We start from the raw sequence: 20,818 nt of genomic DNA on the forward strand, positions 1-20,818 counted from the left end.
AAAAAGAAACGAAAACAAACGCAGCCTTAGTAGCTGGTCATTCTGGGTCTGAGACAAGTGAGCAGCACTGTTTGAGAATGCCAGACTTGTCATGGACCCAAATATCTGGATTACCCACCGAGGCAAGTCTCGTCTCTAATATCCGTGATCTTGAGATAGCCGGCATGAACGATGAATTCTTTTGGAGAAACTGGACTGTTGGACGAAGGCCGATGACCAACATCATCTTCGCGAGTTAGAAATGAGTAATCCCTGGAGTACTTTAGCGTCGCCATTCTCTCCTCTAGCTGTCGAGGGCTAAGATATTTCTTCTTGATGTAGTCAGAGAGGCTCGTGATTCCACCACGAGATTTACACGGAGTTCTTGCTCTTCTCGGCACATAAATGACCCTTCTTTTGCCGGTCGAAGGATTGTATAGTATGAACTCGAATCCCATCTTCGATCACTCGATCTGACCAAGGTGAATTCACGATTTCGATGAAATATTTTTGAGTGAGGTGCAGTGGGAATGAGTTGCAAGGGTGTTCTTTAGAGATGTTGTATCAATAAGAGTTTTTTTTTTCCCTTTTATCGTATTTGGCGTATTACACTAATTCTACTAGGAAATTCTGCTTCCTAGAATGTTTAGGCTCCATTCGTATTGTACAACATTTTCCTGGAAAACACTTACTTCTACTAGGAAATAAATGAACCACAGGAAATGACCCATTTTCTGCAAAACGAGCCTTAGAATTCATTCATTTTCTAGATACTCATGGCTCCTGATTTAAAGAATGCACAATAACCTTTTCTTACGTTGAAATAAGATAAGCGGCACAATCAATTTGTATGATAAAGCTCGACGGTCAAGTCACTTGGTCTTTATAGTACTCGTGCTTATCTTAATGCCAAATTTAAATTTGAGTTCAATAAATTAGGCATGACCCCATCTATGTACATCGGCAGACCGTGTCCAGTGCCAGCAAAGCATGCAATCTCTGCCTTGATGTAGAGACATAATAACCATGCGATTCAATCGAGATGAGCCAGATAACATAAGAGCAAAACAAAACGTTCGATTCGCATCCAAATACAAGTTAAAACACGTCGTACATGGGTCGGGCAAATAAAGATAGCGGGATACATGAGAATGGTGTCCCTATACATCTGTCTTTTGAGACACCGAACAAATAAACACATCAAGTAAGCACAAGCATAGTTTAAAGAGGACCAAAGGAGGAGCATTTTATCAAGAACAGGATGAAATACTTATGAAACACAGCAGCAAAAGAAGTGAAACCAGCTACGTTCAAAGGAACGAGGGACAAGAAATTACTGCAACGCACAGGGAGGCATCCTAAATGTCAATACAATGACAGGTGCACCTTAAACACTAGAATTTATCCTCAGTACTAAATATCTTTCAGTGAAAACAATCAAAATTCCGTCCGCGGTATGAGCCGTAAAATAAGTTAAAACTGCAAGCTGATCTCTGAGGCGAATCCTTGATGGCCCATTGTGGTTCCTGATCACAGGCGTCGATGGGAGAGCTTCTGTTGATGTCAGAAGTTACGAAGATACTCTCAAGCTTTTTAAGGCAGACGTCAGCAGTGGTAGCTTGCCAGGAGCTCTCTGCTTGTAGTCCTTCTCCAGAGCCGCCACTGCCAGCGATTGTAGCTCGGGGCTGTCTTTATCTTCCTTGTTCCGTCCTTTAGAAAGTTGTCCGATGGCAGATGTGCACTGAGGTAAAGAAGAACAGGCAGTTCCATGTGACTTGGAAAGGAAATTTAAAAGACAAATTGAATCATGAACAAAGTAAGCCCATTTTATGCACGTAAGATGGAGTATTACTCTTATCCACAATTGAGTTTTCAAGGAGGATGTGAGAACTCACCAGGCAGACACCAAAAAGTGCTCTTCGATTCTTGCCACCGGTTAAATTTATAGTGGATGCATAGTACTTCTTAGCTGCCTGAAGGTTCTCTAGTCCACCAATCGTGTAGAGCACCTGTTTTTTCATTTTCCCCAAAAGAATATGTCAGTTATATCTAGCTTTATTGATGAGCAATGATCGTTCACAATATGATGAAAGAAAGCATCAAAACTGAAACAAGGTACTTATTGAAAGGTTCAAATTGTAGATCTCAATGTAGGAAAAGAGTTTGGCATTACAAGATACATCTTCATAAAAGTGTCCTAGTAAATCTCTACTCAGGAACTACTTAATTTAGATATTGATTGAAATGAGAATATCCTCAAGCAAGTATTCCGGTTTGGTGTTGTACAAGGGTTTGCACATAAAATTACTACATCATACCAAGTTTGCTTCACCCATCCCACTTTCAATTACAGATATTATTCAGAAAGTAAATAAAAGATAACTGTCTCTCACATCAGCATAGGCTAGGTGATGTAACGGATTTGTTGGTTGAGATAAGATTAGCTCCTCATAGCAGAATGCTGCCTGCTTATACCTAATGAAGGCACGAAAAAAGTACGGTTCAGCATGGGAATTTGAAGCATAATACATACGAACGTAGCCTCCTTATTATCTTCTGAGGCAATATAGAAAAAGCTTACATCTGCAAGGAGACGTATATCTCCGCGAGTTCTCTCCAAGCATCATGATCTGCCATGAATCTATTGAAAAAGGGAATTAGAGAAAAGTGAAGTCACATTAAGCCACCCCAGATTTTACAAACAATATATAGGTTATAGTCTTACATATCAAGATATTTGTTGAGACACTCTATGGCGGTAGTGATATTGCCTTGGGCTTTTGCCAAAGCAACCCTCCGTTTGTGTATTACCTTCATGGGAGAAAAGTATTCAGGCATAGAAGCATATGACTTAGCTATTTCAAATATAAGTCAGAAAGCAGATTATTTCATTAATCTTCAATGGATGGCAGTATCTGTGACGAAAAAGAGCCAACACTTACTTGATCAAAAGGGTTATCCTCAAGAAAACTTGAGTAAGCTTTTTCAGCCTCTGCCCAAAGCCCCTTAGCTTCAAGCAACATACCCTCAAGCCTCCCTGCAAAACAGCTCATACATCACAAATTTAAAATAACAAAATGAGCAAATAGTGTGAACTTGTTCTCAATCACGTCAGATGAAGTAACAATGAGATATGCCTTGTCATGAAGGAAACATGTCATCCTTATTTCATCATCAATGCAAAGATGACACACATCAGGCAGATAGTTTCAATAGAGACATCGTTACTCATCAACATCCTCATCAATCTCATAGGCTAAGGCCACTTCCAGACATACATAGATGAACCACAGCTGTACACCAAGGCATAAAGATAGCCATCTCATCGAGCTAGCCTCATTGGGCTGGACATGTCAAGCAACATTAAAGTGGTGTTACCACTTCCAAGTTCCTATGCAGTGTGTCGAAAATGGTTGGTTCAATATTATTTCTCCATTGTTTTGATAATTCATTACAATTCTTCTCTTCTCCCTTTTTCTTAACTAGCCTTCTCTCATGCACACACGCACACATGCACTTCCACTCTTTAAAAATTTCAAATTTTACAACAAGAAAATTTATCAATTTGCCTCAACATAATTTTTCATATACTTGGGAATTTGTTTCCTCTCTTTTCACCCCTCCATCCAATTCATGAGATCAACTGCTTAAATAACTCAATAGTTCCCATTCATCTCATTCACACTTGAATATCTCACGCTAAACTCTCACTAATTGGTTAGATGACACTTTACACAGCTTTATGAAAGAAACATATTCCAAAAGATTTATCCGAGAACTCTAATTAGATAACACCCAGCAGTCCCCCCAATAAAACAATAGCAACACCCAAGCTGTCATTCTACAACCCCACACCTCTAACATTGTTGGTAGAAAGGCTTTTCTATGTCAAAAAGAGCTTAACTGAAACTTTTGCATCATTAGAAGGAGAATATTTAGCAATTCTTGAATCACAAAGAGTCAGATGAAAGAAAGCATGCAAGGATACAATTGGCTCACACACACCACTGTGACCTGACATGCAGCTCCCGTTGGGGGCAGGAAACATTTACTAAGGCTCTGATGATAGTCTCTATGGGGTAAGAAGATCAACTTCGTCGGAATTTTGATCCACACTTTCCGGAATTACAAATCAACTAGTCTATGGATTAGTCCAACTTACCCACTCGTTTACTGTCTGGAAACCTTTTACGCAAAACCTTGATACAGTCCTGCAGAATTGTTGGGCAACACCACATCAATTTTAAAAAGAAGAAAATTTCCTAAAGTAACATAAGGATATTCTTGTTCATTATTACATACAATCAATGAAATTTGATTGTAAGAAACATGAGGAGGCAAATTTAATTTAAAAAACTGAAGTTCAAGCAGCAAGTCGATTCTGGCTTAACTAAAAAATAAGTTCATCGGTTCACAGTTAAAAAAAAAAAAAATAAGTAATATAAGTACATATTTTAACATGTAAAGATCTTAAACACAACATTATGAACAGAAATAACCTTCACAAGCAAGTGATACTTAAAACAAATCCTTCAATAATAAACCAGAGGCTAAGGTGAAGGAGGAATACACATTGATCCATGAAAAAGAGAGAATTTCTACCTTTGCAACATCTAGGGATTGGCAGTCCATTGCTGCAACTGCCACTTGCTCGCACAGAGTCCATTCTACAATAACAATAGCATATTACATTTAAAAGTATGGTGTATATGAATCAGAACAAGGAAAAAAAGGCAGGAATACTTTTGGGCAATAAAACTATATATTTCACCAAATACAACTCTAGGACAAAAAAGTAACTAAATAAAAATTACCAGCAGATGCCTCTCATTGAAAGATAGAGGAATGATCAATCAAACTGTCAAAATCAGACTTGATCATAGGTGAGTTACCATAAATCAAGATAGCTAGTCAACTTTCGGCATTCTTTTCAATCTTAGCTTTCTTAATAAACAATTAAGAGCTGTGAGGAAGCTGTCCAAAGGAAGAAGGTAGAACCATAGCAACTGAGCAGGTGCAGAAGCTAGAGAGTTTCTTTAAAATTCAGCGATGCTAAGCCAAAGTCTACAGCATTACGGAGCTAATACTGAGCATTTTTTGTTTTCTTCCCAAACATAGAAGACTTCTACACTGATTTATAGTTGTGCTAAAGTATTTTATTCCTATTATATACGAATGCGTGACGTGATCTTCAAAAGTAACAAAGCCATATTAGCTAGTAAAACTAGATAGGGAGGATAAACTGCAGTGTTGAACTGCAGTTTCCATTTGTTGCACTGTGCACTTTTGACTAAGCCCATAATATTAGTAGTCAACTCTCTTGGCATCCTTTCACAGGCTACAAGGACATGAATATGCAACAGCAATTTGAGAGATCATTAACTACAACAATTTTCATTCGTCATGTCCACCCCAAATGAGCTCTGGAGTGTCCTATGGCATGTCATTGACTCACATCGTGCCGGAAAGGATTAAAACAAAATAAGTCCAAAAACTTACCTGCATTATAAGGGCTAAGATTAGCCCGGTGAAAAAGCCTTTTGAAAATTTTAAAAATTTCACCTTTTGACCAGATAAAATGAGAGTACTATGCTAAACAAACTGGGGAAACATCCTCATTCCCGAGGTTTATCTTCACTTAGTCAACTCGCTAAAAAAAGACTTGCACGGCCCAATTCCCCAGCAAAACTCCCATAGAAAAACTGGCTACAAAAGGGAAGAATTGAGCAGCTCTTGTGATCTCAGAAACGAAGGAAAAAGAAGGGTAACGCGACGAGCCCACTAATTCTCATCCAACAATTTCGCAACTTTGAGAAGTAATCGCCCCACCCAAGAAGATCACCCAATCACACGACAAATTATCAAGAATCGTGCACAATTCGTCGCCAGCTAACATCAATACTGAGTGAAACTGAGCAAGAAGCTGAATTTCCATCGAAATTCAATCGAAAAACAAAAGATCTCAAAGACCCACCTTCGGTCCCGAGAGCCGACCGCTTCTTGGAATCGTTCAGGATCGCCAGCCCGTGCTTCAAGACCTTGTCGGGCCGCCGCACCTTGAGCTTGCGGACGAGGCAGAGGTACTCCCACGCGCCGCCGCCCGCGTTGTCCACCTGGGCCTCGAGCCTGTTCAGCTGGTCCTCCTCCGATTTCGTCACCATCTCTCTCTTCAGGCTCGAATTCGGAAGCAGCCGGCGCCTCGCGATCCGATCTTCTCTTCCGCCAAGTTTGGAACTTTATCAGGGTATGCGACGAGGGCGGTGGGCTTTCTCTCTCTAGACGGCCTTTTGGATCTGTAGAGAGAGAGAGTGCGAGGGAACAGTGGAGCACTACACGACTACGACAACCTGCGAATCCGATATTCGTATCTTCCTTTACTTGCAAATCAGTCCTCAACTTTTGTGTTGGTTCGTAGATTAAGGCCCACGGCATTTCGATTTTTTGTTAATCAAAGGCCTTCTTTTAATGTTTTGACCGTCGATCAATTGAGTCTTCCGACATTATATATAGATCTATTGGATAAAAAAAAGAGGCACAATCAAGTCTTAAAATAGCAGATAAAAAAATATCTTAAAATTGTCATTAATATGTTCTTGAAGTCAAAAGAATCTTATGGCATGTGTAGTTGGCCTTTTTCAATGTTATAGTGCATTTTTTTGGCAAATAACACGCGTTTGGTTGTGTTTGTTTAAAAATTGTTCAGGGAGCAAAATAGAAAAAAGTATTTATTCCTAACAATTTTTGAACAAAATACGCGTTTGGTAAACTTGTTCGGAATAAAAAATAAACGAAACATGTTTGGTAAATTTGGATAATTTTTTTTTATTTCTTTTATTTTTCTATTTTTTCTTATTTTTCCTTTTTTTCTTTTTCATTTTTTTTTTTTTCTTTTGGCGGCTCGCCGCCGGCCCATTTAGGCTGGCTCGGCCTCGCCCTGGGCGAGCTCGAGGCGGATCTGGCGGATCGAGCTCGCCCGGGCGGCCGCGAGGTCGGCCTCGCCATGGCCGGGCGAGCTCGAGCTCGCCCAAATCCCGGGCGGCGAGGCTCGCCCGGCGGCCGGCGAGCCTCGGCCTCGCCGAGCCACCGCCAGTCGGCGTCGGCGGTGGCTTGGCGAGGCCGAGGCTCGCCGGCCGCCGGGCGAGTCGGCCTCGCCGGATCCGGGTGAGCTCGAGCTCGCCCGGCCATGGCGAGGCCGACCCTCGCCCGGCTACGGCGACGTCGGCCTCGCCCAGGGGACGACGTCGGCCTCGCCGGCGGCGAGCCTCGCCGTGGCCGGGCGAGGCCGCCGGCCCTCGTCGGCCCGGCCCCCCTCGTCGTCGGCCGCCGCATGGCCATGGCGAGCGGCAACCAAAAGAAAGAAGAACAAAAAATAAGAGAAAAAGAAAAAAAAGTGTTTTACGATTTGTGTTAAAAGCGAAACACAAAATTTATGTTTCTCGTTTACTTTTTTTTTGTTCCTGGGAACAAAAGAACAAAAACATAAAAATTGTTTAAAAACAAAAAAAAGAATACAACCAAACGGGGCCTAACATGCAACACTTTCTATTAGAAAATAATCTTGTTCGAGAAACTTCCTCCAAATGCCCTCGTATGGTAATTAAAAGGCTAGATTGAGCAAACACAAAAATGCAATTGGTGCAAAATAAAGATACTACTTTGCTAAATTTAATGGAATGGCGTCTTATTATCTAGAACACGAAGCATTGTAATATGATCTCAAATAGGAAGGAGGTAAATCGAGAGGAATCGCATTCATCATGTGAGAAAACAACAAAGGCCTCCTTGGAACTCTAGCGCAACCTCTTCAAATATCAAGGATTTACTTGATCAAATAGGATTCGGTTCACCATTGATCATTACATTAAGAGTTTAGTTTACAAAATTAAAATGTTAAGGATTCAATTGGTCACTGTTGAGAAAATATTTAAATTAATCTCATGTTATCTCTATATTAGTCTTGTCATTTGGTGGATCTAGATAAATCAACTTTACATTCTAAAGTTTCCTATCAAAGCCCGTTAATGCTTAGGTATTTTTAAACTCCTATATGAAATTGATTGTGCTAGTAGGTCTAGATGGGTTGGACCTATAATTTAATTTATAGTTTAGGCCCACCTATTTTTCCTTTTGGTGGGCCAATTCATAAATAAGGTCTATTTTAAATCTATTGATTTAGTTTATGTGACCTCTCGTAAATTGAGTTGATAGGCGAACATGAATGAATTAGATCAAGTATGACGTTTGAAAGATATAGTTGATGCCCATCCTTAATATAAAGATACTAGATTTTTTGTAAATTGATTATGTTAAGTGAATCCATGCGATGTTGGAGCTAAAGTACACTTAATCAAGGAGAAAGTGATGTTTATAGGTAATTGTTATGGGATAAAAAGAATTTTTTCTAATTTCATAATATCCAAAGTTCAAAGTTTAAATACGCTCTGTATGTTTACATAAAAAACAATATATTTTACTTTTAAAAATTTTAAAAATTATTTAATTTAAGAAAATTATGAAAAATTACAGTTATAAATCATGAAACTTTCAAGTGCTGCGGATAAAGTTTATATTAAGTTAAATATAAAAAAGAGAAAGACAAGACAAATTATAGTCCCCCACTCCAAAAATTTAATTAAATTTTTTTTTGGTCGAGCGATTTAATTAAATTCATAAAATCCAAAAATTCAAAGTCGAGCTCTACATTTCACCAAGAAAATTCACTCTGGGGTTTGAACAATCCGTCAGCTCTAAAACCCTACTCCACCGGTCGTTGCAGGCCACGCCAGAGCTCCACCGTCCCACAACCATGGCGATGAAAACCCCGGAAGAATCCGACGTCGGCATCGCCTGCTACATCTCCGACCTCCCCGGCTTTCGCGGCATCCTCAAGCAAAGGTCCAGTAAACCCAGCTCACCCGCGCTCGTACCATGCTCGGTTTCTTCTCCGTTCCAATTCGCGAAACGCAGAGTCGTTTCGGCCATGGAAACGAAGCGAAATCGCGTGCCCATTGGTGTATAACTTCTGGGTTTCGCGCATTCGGTCTCCTGGATGTCGCGTGTCGTTGAAAGCCCTTTCCTTTTGGCTGACTTCTTCGTATGCTACGTGGGGCTTTGTGCAGGTATGCGGATTTCATTGTCAATGAGGTGGATTTGGAGGGGAATATTGTTCGTCTGACCACATTGGAGGCCCCACCTGAGGTAAAATCATGGGTGAACCTTGGTTTTTTTTTTTTTTTTTGTGTGTTCTTGTTATAAATTGTCGTGAAAGTCTGAAGATGATGTGGCTTTTTACAGCCTGTTAATGTCGCGGAGAAGAACGAGACGAATGCTTCCGATCAGCTGAAGAGAAGTTACGATGCGGAGATCGAATCTTTTAGGAGTCTTGCTGGGGACTCTGATGCCGACCTGCTCCAAAGTTTTATTGCACAAATTACGTCTGGTGCTGAAGACAGCCTCTCGCCTATAGTTCTTTCGCCAAATAGCGACAAAATTCATCGCACAGTATGCTGCTTGCACTTTGGTGGATTTTTTATATTTTATTTTTTGTTTTAGTAGGGTATCTTATTGCCTGGTTTGGGTAAATTGTGAAACTATGTCTGCTTTATGTTCTGCAACGACAACTGAAAAAAATTAAGCCTTATGTGGTTGTCTGGTTGATGTTCTGAACAGAGGAAATTCAAATGCTCTTCTGGTTGAGGTGAATTTGGCAAGTCAGATGTCACAAACGTTCTGCTTCACATCAATCTTTCTTAGTATTGATGACTCACTTTTCTCAATGTGAATTTCCATTAATCGGGGTCCTCAGCTCAGTTTATTTAGGTCTTTCCGAGCTTAGTGATCACAATCTCGGATGTTTTGGTTCAGCATTAGCTAATATTATATGATTAGTGACTACAGCAATATCAAATGATGTAATTCTTATTGCACGTTCCAGGCAATTCATAATTATTTCAAAGAGAAATTCAAATTTCTTGTTACCGACACGATTGATGGTCCAGATGCCTCGACAAAGTGCATTCGGGTGAGAGTAAGTTCTGGAGGTCAGTCCAAGGGTAAAATGTCAAAGAAGCGGAAAGAAAGAGGTGGTAAGCCTTTTGATAGCAGAGGTTCAAGTAGCTGGCCTGAACATGTTGGGAAGTTCCTTAGGTAATACTGGATGTTTAGCTGCAATTGCATTTTCCCAACAATTTGTGTTCACGACTGTGTTTTACTACCAATTAGATGTTCCATAAGCTTTGATGTAATTGTCAAGACCTAAAAGAAAAGAATTTCGCAACATCAGTTTCATAAAGTATGCTTTCTGCGTGGCCTTCAGTTCCCCATTCTTCAGAGATATTTACTAGATTGTCATGATATTTTACCATCAAATTGTTTGTGTTGTATATCTACGTAGATGAGGTGATGATCTGGAGGTGTGCATCTGCATTTTAGTAGATGCTCAGGACATGGGTGAGAAAATAAAATCAGTCAAGATTAATGGTATATTATGTTCGGGGTGATTTTGCCAGCAGGCTGTCTCCATTATGGTTAATGAAAAAAGAACAATGAAGATCTGAACTTATGAAATTTATGGGATGATGTTAGTATCAAACTAGTAGAAGCTGTTGGTGTGATCTGTCACTATAATTGACAGTAATTTTCTTTAAGCAATATGCAAGTGATTTAAATTGTCATTAGAAAAATTGCATTTGCACATGGAAGAGGTGAGGTCAGGTAGTGTAGATCAACGAAGTAATAACAGGTTAGGGATATGTTCAGGATGGAACATAGCTAATGCTGTTTGTCCTTTATAAAGTGAGGATGCGACAACACTTCTGTTTTAGATGCTCTAATTTATGACCTAGACTTCAACAAGACTTGCGTTGTTAATATTTCTTTGATACCTTGGAATCAGCTGTCATGTTTCTTTGCCAGTTGACATCATTTAGCCATTCTTTAATTTTCTCATGTACAACTTAGATAGCTACTAAGGATCGCTGTTATGCAGGTTTCATCTTTACAAGGAAAATAAGGATACACAGGAGGCCTTGGGTGTTATAGGAAAGATGCTGGGCATCCAGGTAGCTTGTGATTTTATACTGGAAAAGGATTTGTTTTTGTATGTAGCATCATTTTCGTTGGAAAAAGTGGACTAAGCCTCATTGCTGACAGATTCTGTTCTCCCGGGATTTATAATGCATGGCATGTGTGATTATGCAACTGAAAATCTATGCTCACCAAGGAAGTTCCTATATCTTCAAAACAGTCTTTTGCCAAGGTCTAGTGAAAATCAAGATCATATTATTTGAGTTCATTCCCATTAAGATGATCCATCTTCTCATTTCTCAGTCAAGATCATTTGGGTTTGCGGGCACCAAGGACAAGCGAGCTGTTTCAACTCAAAGGGTAATCAATACTAGGCATGCTTCTACCTTATTTAATTTTTGATCTATATTGTCATTTGAAAGCAACTTCAATCATCATAGTGTCTCTGCTATGTTGTGGCTAAAAAATTGCATGTGGCCTTCCTTCAAATGGTAAGTCATCTCCATTTAAAATACTAGGAGATCTAGATGACTAAAAAATCTCCAAGAAGTGCCCTAAAAAGATGAAAATAGGAGACGTAAGTCATCCTCAGTGTCATGTACTGTTATATGAACATGTGGAATTCTTGATTCATGTTGTTGCAGATTTCCACTTCAGGGAGGATTTCTGAAAGATTTTGTGAAAGTAACATTGAATATAACTGTAAATTTGTATATAAATGTTGAAAGAATAATTAGCTGCAAACAATCATAATTGATATACTCTTGTAATACTGGATGTTAATGACTGTCTTGGCTTGAAATTCCAAGGTATTTAATTCTGGGGGTCTCACTTTCATCAATTCTGCAAAAATTTTGAATAGCACATTGATGTACTTCATGTACCTTTTCCCCACAATAGAATGATATCTTCAACCTGCGAGAACTATCATTATTTTTGTTCTCTCAAGGTACCCATTCATGCTTGCTTTTGGAGCTTGAAATTTGAAATTTCCAAGTTATAGGAAAGACCTGTTAGGTCAGGTTGGTTCTATTTATTACCATATCCTACAGCAGTGCATCTCCTTCATTTTGCAAATTATTTTCGAATAGACTTATTATTTACTAGACCACTATTTGTTTTCTTCTCTCTGCCTGGATTTTTAAATGATACTGGAATTGTGAATGGAAAAAATAAGTCTCTTCTTTGCCTATTTCTTTGGCACTCTTAATGTTCCTTGTTCTTGAACAATTTTTTTTTCTTTTTTTGAACAATTTGAATGATGCTATATTTACTTGTTTTTGACTTTTAAAAGGTGGAAGTGCTGTGCCTGTTAGTTCCTATTGTATTGCAACCTTCACCTGTTCCTTTATCTGTGATTAAATCTCCTGAAGGCGTGGCATTATATTTTTGGCATCTTGTTACGTAATTATCATATTCAGAGTACCGGGACGAACCAAACAAGGTCTTTTAAATCACTGTCAATCTACCTTATTTTATCAGGCCCCATATTGATGGTGGTCGTTGTTCAGATAGTCTTATAAACAATCTATTGACTTTGTAAACTAATTTTGTACTAGCATTAACGCAAAATAATTATTGTAAATCAACTACAGCTACCTGACTTCAATGGAATCTTCCATTCTTTTGATCATTTAAAAAATATTGTGCTTGTTGTTAATTGAGAGGTTTAGTATTTCCACACATGCTACATGAAAAAGCTCTCAAAGCTCTCACTTTGCCTTCAGCAGTCTTTCCGTTTCAATAATTATAAAATCCCTGAAATGGATGGGCAAGGATAAGATTGAGTGTAGTGATTTAACTGCTTGTTCTTCAAGCAATTCATTGTCTTATGCATGATTGTACTTCTAGATATGTTATTCCATCTGGTTTTCATGAAGACATGGGACAGAGTTCAAAATTCAGAGCTAGGTTTCTTTTTGCATTTGCAGGTTACTGTATTCAAGCAATATGCAAGTAAATTAGCATCTCTGAATGAAAAGCTGATCGGTATTAAAGTGGGTGACTTCTGGTGAGGCTAATGTTATTTACGTTCTGCTTTTGTCTTGGATATATATACATGACATATCCAACACTTTAGCCACTCCATTTCAGCTATGTGAAGGATGGACTTGTTTTAGGGCAGCTCTTGGGAAATAGATTTACAGTCACGCTACGGTAGGAATGATGTCACTTTTATGCATGGTTGCATTAATCATAGTCTAAGTCTATGCTAATACAACATGCATTTCTTCATAGCGGCGTTATTGCAGATTCAGAGGATACCATCAAAGCAGCTGCAGATGCTTTAGGAAAGCGGGGGTTCATTAACTACTTTGGCTTGCAGGTATTTTCTAGACTATTATTATCTCTATCACTTAGCTCATCTGATTGTATCCTTCATATTTGGCATATTTTCCTTCCCTATTTTTGTCACGAGAATGTGCTCTATATTGCTGGTCCTTTTTCCTTCTAACCTCATAAGATATATTCGAAATCATGCACACAATAAAGTCATTGGAGAAGTTGTATCTGAGACAAATTTGACCTTTCACATTCGTTGTCTCTCATATGCATTGAGCAGGCCTCATTTCCATGGTCCTGTGAGAATATGAGCTTCTATTCAGATTTTGCCTTAAATTCACATTGCTTGAAAGTTTCTTGTTACGAGCAAACCCTCTGGATCTTACAACTGGCTATGTGGAGGACAATCATGACTTTCTGGCGTAGCAGTGACTTAAGAAAGAAATTGTAGAAAGAAGTACATGCAGTTTGGACCTGAAAGTTGATGAGAGTACCCAAAGGGAGATAGACAAGACTTCAGTAAATTGATGGGAATAAATTTTATGGACGGGACATCTGTGACATTCAGTATGCGTCATACAACCTTCTGAAAGGGGTTAATTGCAAAGAGATAGACTATAGTACCTAAAATCAAACAACTTGCTAAAACCTATGGAATGGATTCCAAGATGGTAAAATCTCTGGATATGCAAAGAGAAGGCATTTAGTATCTCCACTTGTTACTTTACATGATGATTTTGTAAACTTCGCTGGTTTAACTGTATCTAGGTCGTGTGCAGACATTGCAAATGGTTCCTTGACTTCAAATTTGCCTGACAGTGACAAGAGAATTGATTGAAATTTTTTTGATGAGTAGTGCAAAATCTAATTGAAATATTCTTGTCCTAGCAAGAACATCATGTTCATGTCCATTAAGACCTTCACGAGCACAGATGGTGTAGGTTGTGCTACCTTGGCCATTCAGGGCTTGTCAATTCCCATTGCAAGAAATGGTAGATCACCTAGTTCAAGAATATTGGCTGCATATGCCCTTATGTCCGTTGTTAATGATCACACGTTTGTGAGTAGTAAAATAGATCTGGTATTCTTTCTGCTATAGAACAAAATTGAAATTTTGGATATAAAACTAGTAATATATTGAGAATACTAATTTAGTAAACTTGCCATAATTCTTGACCCTGTTCTGTTTGAGCAACTGTCTTGTTTACATCTGGTCATATGATATATGTTTCATTCCTACCAGAGCAACCCATGTGCATTTCAACTTCCTGAGAATGGCTGGCTATGCTAAATGTTTGTAGTGACCTCAAGCACTAAAATGTTCTTTAAGGGACAATAGTTTCGGTCAGTGAATTATGTGATTTAGGGATGTGAAAGGTAGATAACTATGTGCCCTTGAATTTTTGTTATAATAACACGACAACCTTTGCAGTTTGGAAAATTACTTTGATGTCCTAACCGTCTACAGTAATCTCCAATCATTTGTTGGATTTAGAAGTTACAACCATATATATTAACTTGAATTTCTTAAACTTTTGTCTATCGGGTTGAAGAGAAATGCTAATTTGCATGTAATAAGAAAGCTAAAACAGCTCATAATGATATGTGGTGCCACATCATAGGTTAGATAGCTTGCCAAGGTGAAATGGACTTGACCAACTTTGATCTTGACCAAATCTATGACTTACTCCGGGTCCTGCTCAGAGCAGATTGGGTTGAATTTGGGCAGGCTTTCCTGCCTATAATGAGGTGCAGCATGTTATTGTGGCTCTACTAACTTGAATCAATTTATCAATATCAACATTACATGTTAATTTAACCAAAACTGAAGGTTAGTCATTTTCCATATTAAATTGGCAAATGAAGTTATTACTATGTGGCGCAGCTCTTCATATTTGCTAAAGTAATTTCGTCGGGCTAGGTGATTAATGCATTCAACTTTTCTTATCTTTACCAGCGCTTTGGAAGTGGTTCTGTGCCCACTCACAATATTGGTGCAGCATTACTTCGAGGAGAGTGGAAAACTGCTGTGAGCATGATTCTGGATCCGAGGGAGGGGGATATCCTTATGATGTTTTTAGTTATCTTATGGAGAGAGGATGTTCTGTTAGTTCATTGCATGAGCTCAGAGGGTTAATTATTTCATTTTTCCCTGGTAAGGCACAACTGTTCCCCTTAATATAGTTTAGATACAAAAAGATGTGATAGCAATTGCAAGGGATTATTATAAGGAGAGTAAAGACATTGACGGAACTTTGAGGCGAATGCCCCGTCATCTGGTTGCTGAAAGGGCTGTAGTAAGTTTTTTACTTGCAATTGCTCATGCAGTTGATCTCGCTCTTCCAACTGCTCTTTTGTTCAATTCTTTTCTCCAGCTTGGCAATTTCGTGTTGTCTATAATTCTTTTAACTAATTTTCTTCCCTATAATTTCCCCCGTCCTCTACCAGCACCATCTGATCATCATTTTCTGTAATTATTATGTTGGTATTTTTGCATCCTTTCATCTAATGATGATGCTGCATGATCATGCTTTTTGGCCTTTTGCAGCTCCAGTCCTTTAAAAAGTTTCCTGGGAACTACTTGCAGGCATTAAAAGCTATACCTAGGACTTTGAGAATGATGTAAGTACTAAGTAGTTAGTGAAACATATGTTTCTCTGTCTGAGGTCTAGTCTGGCAGCTACTTCCAAGATAAAAGGATATGCTCTACTTGAATGCCTTATTTAGCTTGAGCCCACATTATTGAGCTTATACGTCAATCGCCACTGTTAGATGCTCGAAGCACCTTTTCCAATGTTTTCCATCATCAACAATCTTTTGTGTAACTTCAAATCTGTTTTCATGGTTATCCTTGATGATCATTACAACTAGGAATGGTGCATTTTCTGAATGCCCCTTAAAACATGTAAAGAACTCTTTCAAGAAAGCACCATCTTATGGTCGAGCATGAGGGATTAAATATTTCTTCCTGGCGGTTTCTTATATTAGGTGTCTCAGTTGCTAACTGGACTTTCTCCCCAGGTATGTACATAGTTATCAGAGTTATCTGTGGAACCATGCAGCAAGTGCGAGGGTGCAGAAGTATGGTATGCTAAGTACTGCATCAAAAAGACATGTCTAGGTTTTCTTTTAGGATCCTTAGGTTCAGAACAATAAGTTTTATCTGTTTTTCATCTCATGGCAGGATCAGATCAAGTTGTGGTTGGGGACATGGTACATCATCAAGAACATGATGATGAGAATGTGGCAGAAGTTGTTTCAGAATGTGGAAATGATGACTCTTCTGATGCCTTTGATCACGTTCATTTGGATGAGACATCTGGAATGGATCTTCCAGCAGAAGGTCATTCTCCTGTTAAGGTCAGACCTATGTTCTTTTCCTTTCATGACTGTCTGCTGATGTGCAGCCTTTCTGATAATTGGATGGTTGGATGGAGTGGTATCAAAGGAGTTAAGGGGTCGCCAACCCATATTCATTAGTGTAAAGTAAAATGCACCTGTATCTAAAAATGCCCACTTTTTTTTTCAGTTTTGGCTATTGTTGCCAATACTAATTGGATACTGAAATATGTAGCTAAACATTAGGTGTGAGATTGAAAATGAGGGCTCCTGAACTTTTTACAGGTTTTGACTTCAGAGGATATTGCTTCGGGGAGATATTCATTTGATGATATTGTCCTGCCTATGCCTGGGTAAGGGAAGACTTGTATAATACACCCCGCATTGTAAGTTCTGAGGCATGAAAAAAGTAGAATATTCAACTTCTATTTCATCTGACATTGTCAATCCTTTTCTATGGCAGTTCAAGAGTAATATACCCAAATAATGATGTTGCAGACATTTATCATGATTTGGCGAAGAAGGTCAGGTGCTTCTTGGGAATTTAACGAGCATGATTCAATTCATTTTGTTTGTATCCTATCATATGTGGAATTTAAGTGTGAATATTAAAAATTCTTGGGGCCTGAGGACCTGCAGCTTACGCCTAGCCCCCATCACACACTTTGTAAAAGCTGCATGTTGGCAATCCCTAGCTTTGGGAGATAGTGTTCAAGTTACCATGTGACCCCTCAGACCGCAAGTTCACATTAGTGGAAGTATTTTTGGCTGATGGAGCACTTTATGCATGTAAAGCTCTGAGTTCCTGCTGTTGTGCTAGAGTTTCAGAAGCACGTTTAGGATGGTTATGTGACCAAGTCAGATATGAGAATGGCCCTTACAGCTTGAGGGACTTAGGAGACATAAAGTGGGGCCAAAAGTTTAACTGCATGATGGTTGCTCATTTATTTTTCCGTAGGAGAAAATTATTGATTATAGTGGGAGAAAATACTTCTAAAGAGAACTTGGCTTAGGACAATGTCTGTAAAGTTTCTTCTGTATTTCTGGATATTCTCTAACAGCTGTTTGTATTGTTTCTGTCCTTAAACAATGTCTCCCGCAGGACTCCATCAGCTTGACAGAGAGCGTGCACAATGTCAAGTAAATTTCTCATTACTTTTTTATTGGCTAAACCTCTTAATACTTCCTGTCTAAATGTCTTCCTCACTAAACTACCGAATATCTCCTTAAAGAGTAGTTTCTGCCGTTGGGCTACACACTGATCCAGTTTATTTTGTTGTGTCGTAGGGAATTCTCTATAACCAGTATGACAGGAGGTTACAGGCGGGTTTTTCAGAAACCAATGGACTATGAATGGTGTGGCTTGGCTTTTCCTGTTACTTTCTGCCTGTCTTTCTCAAATATCTTGTTAGTTGGATATAAAAGTTCTGAAATTGTTTTCTCTCAGCGACAGTGTTTTCTGCTACTGCAGGGAGATGCTAAGATACAGTGATTATAGTGTACCACTGGCTGAGACTGATTTAGACAAAATTACCAAATCCAAGCCTCTCAGGTTAGTTGAAGGGAATGAGTTTGTCAAAGGGAATGACTTCGTCAATGGAAACAAAGAGAATGATCCCTTAGATTCTGTGATCTCATCGACATGTGAGAACAGTGTGAATGCTAGCATCTCTGACAGAGATGAAATTCATATGGCTTTAAAGCTGGCTTTCACGCTTCCATCATCTTCCTATGCAACAATGGCCATAAGAGAGCTGCTGAAGACATCAACATCTGTAAGTTTGCCATTAAAAGTTCTTCATGCTCTTTTGGATTCCTCAAAGAAGATTCACTTAAGATGAAATATGGTGCAGTCCTTATGCCCAGAGATTATGCAGAGACCCAAAGAAACGAGCAGAGTGTGCAAATTGAAATAGACAAATATTAGGAAAGGAGTATGGTAAAGCGAGAAATTACAGCTTGACGTCCAGCATCTTGAGAAAGCATTGTTATCTACTTGAGTTTGATAGAGATGTCGCCATATATGTCATGATACAAGAAAAAAAATAATTCACATATTTAGGCCTGTACATCAAAATCCTTTTTGATTATAGGGAATCCTGTCTGAAATCAACATTCCTGATCCTGATACTTTCATAGAAGTTTAGGCGAGACTACTGGAGTGCTCTATTAATTGGTTCTGTTGTTACTGGTAGGAAACTTTGGCAGTTGGCAGGTTTATGAGCTGTTTCAACTTCTAATGGGCTTCTCCCATCCCCACAAACAGCCTCTCTCATTAGCTCACCTGTAGGATCAATAGCTCAGAATGGATCTGATTTTCTCTGACATTTTCGTTATTGTTGAAAGTGATGGGTGAATCTTGCAATATGAGAGTTGGATAGTCTTACTGGAGGCTATTCATTGTTCATGCACACAATCTGAAATTTGGGTCATTATGCTTTTGCAGGTTGCTTTTCACAAAACATTAAACCAGGAAACATGTTCATCATTGCAAACTTGACATCTCAAACTGTTCCATGATTCTTCATGATGTCTAGCCAATCATGAATGAAGAAATTGGCAGAAACGGGTAAATTTTCATATTTTGGCTTTAAATTTTAAAGTTATATATGATACATTTTTGCTTAAAGTAAAAAGTTTCAGAATCTGGTTATTCTCCTTTTGTTGATTTAACAAACAAAGAGGCAAGTTTGGGGAAAATTAGCGGTTGAACGTGTTTGTCTATTAATAGTTTTTGGCATCCCGATGCAGGACTTCTCTTTGATGTGGGTATCCTCAACCAGCGGTTTGTTTGTCCCCAGTGGGCCACTATGGTTGCAGAAGTGTGATGGAGGATTGAAGATAGCAAATGCCACTTGATTAAGTGGAACCATATAAGTGTACGATGCATGGCGTGCTCGTGGAGTAATGAAGTCCAAGCTATGTGAATGGAATTCTTGACATCCCAGCAAATTTGAACTTGCAGCTTTCTCAGCAAAGGCAGGAACTGGTGGCCGCAGGTGCAGAGTGGTGAGCAGCAAGCAAGACTGTATTACTAAAATTTGTTCAGAATGCTCCCTTAGAATGCGGTGGTTTTTCATAAAGATTGAAATTAAACATGATTAAAACAGTTCTTTGCCTTTCTTGGAATGGTCGGCTGACAGCAGCCATTCTTATTGAGGACGAATCATCTATTCAGTGTCATCTAGATTGCATGACGGTGCTTTATTGTCAAAGTGAATTAATAAAGCAACCCATTAAGAGCTACGCCTTGACTGCAATTTTCATGGAGTTCCATTATTTGGTAGCAAGATTTGTTAGGAGTTGGATTTGGGCTTGAAGTCTCAAAGGAGTTGTAGCTGGTGGTGTAAACCACATTTTGGCAGACGAGTTTGTCAAGAAGCAGCCTATGCAACAAACCATTAGGCCGCTAAAAGTATGACATCAGTTGAACAAAGTTCCTGTGGCGAAGTATATTGCAGCGGTCTACCCAAGCTCCATGTGCTTCTAGTGCATGCAGAGAAACCATCCTATGTAACTAGCAATTGTAAATGCACCTGGATAACGATAGGTCGGATATCATGAAAGTCTTATGCAGAGCCCACATGATCCAAAGGATCACCATATATTCAGCCTTTGAGCGTGTAGTGCGTCCAATAATCGGTTCCATGTATTGGCTATTGTGTCGGTCGTGTCAATTCTGACTCGTGTTGAGTCGTGTTGAGTTTTGGAAAAATTGAAAGCAATGCTGACTAAGATTGGGGGCCTCGGATACATTCTGTTCAGTGCATTCTCATTTGCTCAGAAACTACTTGTATGACGATGAGAACATCATGGAAGGTAGTCCAAATTACACTGCACATCTGAGAATTTACACAAAAACCAGAGAAATTAAGTAGCTTTCGACGAATGGATCATCACAAGCTCTTTTCTCCACATCCTTAAGAAAGAAAATTCTAAAGATAGTTCAGCTGCAAGTTCTTCAATATTTGCCAGAAATATGCCTTCCTTACAATAAGCGTTAAAGAAAGGGCAAAAACAGTAATTTCCAAAGATATGTATGAATTATCCGGTTCCCTTGCAAGCTCTTCAATATGGCCAGAAATGCACCTTCCCAAGGAATAAGACTCAATCATATTGGCAGCTGAAATAACATCACAGAAGAGCACTCTAAAGCAATCATCTGAAGACAATTACAGGACCAGTTTCTGCT

The 20,818-nt window shown here is 39.0% G+C and overlaps 2 protein-coding genes across 2 annotated transcripts; one reads left to right on the forward strand and one right to left on the reverse strand.

Moving 5' to 3' along the window:
* Nucleotides 1–1,199: 1,199 nt before the first annotated feature.
* Nucleotides 1,200–6,309, reverse strand: LOC104430347 (ER membrane protein complex subunit 2). The gene is made up of 9 exons (XM_039307650.1): nt 5,954–6,309; nt 4,582–4,646; nt 4,142–4,190; nt 2,922–3,016; nt 2,705–2,790; nt 2,561–2,620; nt 2,373–2,454; nt 1,875–1,988; nt 1,200–1,720 (listed from the first exon to the last, which is right to left on the reverse strand). The coding sequence occupies exons 1-9, from the start codon at nt 6,138–6,140 to the stop codon at nt 1,550–1,552; spliced, it is 909 nt and encodes a 302-aa protein (XP_039163584.1). The 5' UTR covers nt 6,141–6,309; the 3' UTR covers nt 1,200–1,549.
* Nucleotides 6,310–8,687: 2,378 nt separating this feature from the next.
* On the forward strand, nt 8,688–19,872 carry LOC104430336 (multisubstrate pseudouridine synthase 7). The gene is made up of 21 exons (XM_010043081.3): nt 8,688–8,874; nt 9,099–9,177; nt 9,274–9,480; nt 9,914–10,125; nt 10,967–11,039; nt 11,308–11,364; nt 12,936–13,015; nt 13,099–13,161; nt 13,243–13,330; nt 15,245–15,347; nt 15,481–15,584; nt 15,836–15,909; nt 16,309–16,373; nt 16,472–16,647; nt 16,912–16,979; nt 17,090–17,150; nt 17,729–17,766; nt 17,914–17,982; nt 18,098–18,401; nt 19,073–19,195; nt 19,378–19,872. The coding sequence occupies exons 1-20, from the start codon at nt 8,786–8,788 to the stop codon at nt 19,124–19,126; spliced, it is 2,064 nt and encodes a 687-aa protein (XP_010041383.2). The 5' UTR covers nt 8,688–8,785; the 3' UTR covers nt 19,127–19,195; nt 19,378–19,872.
* The last annotated feature ends 946 nt before the right edge of the window (nt 19,873–20,818 follow it).

This window comes from Eucalyptus grandis, chromosome 2, assembly GCF_016545825.1.
Source record: "Eucalyptus grandis isolate ANBG69807.140 chromosome 2, ASM1654582v1, whole genome shotgun sequence".
Classification (NCBI taxonomy): domain Eukaryota; kingdom Viridiplantae; phylum Streptophyta; class Magnoliopsida; order Myrtales; family Myrtaceae; genus Eucalyptus; species Eucalyptus grandis.

Coding starts and splice junctions, on each gene's coding strand:
- LOC104430336 (XM_010043081.3), top strand. CDS start 8,786: ATGGCGATGAAAACCCCGGAAGAATCCGACGTCGGCATCGCCTGCTAC. Junction 13,331..15,244: donor TTAACTACTTTGGCTTGCAG/GTATTTTCTAGA, acceptor TATCTTTACCAG/CGCTTTGGAAGTGGTTCTGT. Junction 15,585..15,835: donor TGGTTGCTGAAAGGGCTGTA/GTAAGTTTTTTA, acceptor GGCCTTTTGCAG/CTCCAGTCCTTTAAAAAGTT.
- LOC104430347 (XM_039307650.1), bottom strand. CDS start 6,140: ATGGTGACGAAATCGGAGGAGGACCAGCTGAACAGGCTCGAGGCCCAG. Junction 4,647..5,953: donor GTCGGCTCTCGGGACCGAAG/GTGGGTCTTTGA, acceptor TTGTTATTGTAG/AATGGACTCTGTGCGAGCAA. Junction 1,721..1,874: donor CACTTTTTGGTGTCTGCCTG/GTGAGTTCTCAC, acceptor TCTTTACCTCAG/TGCACATCTGCCATCGGACA.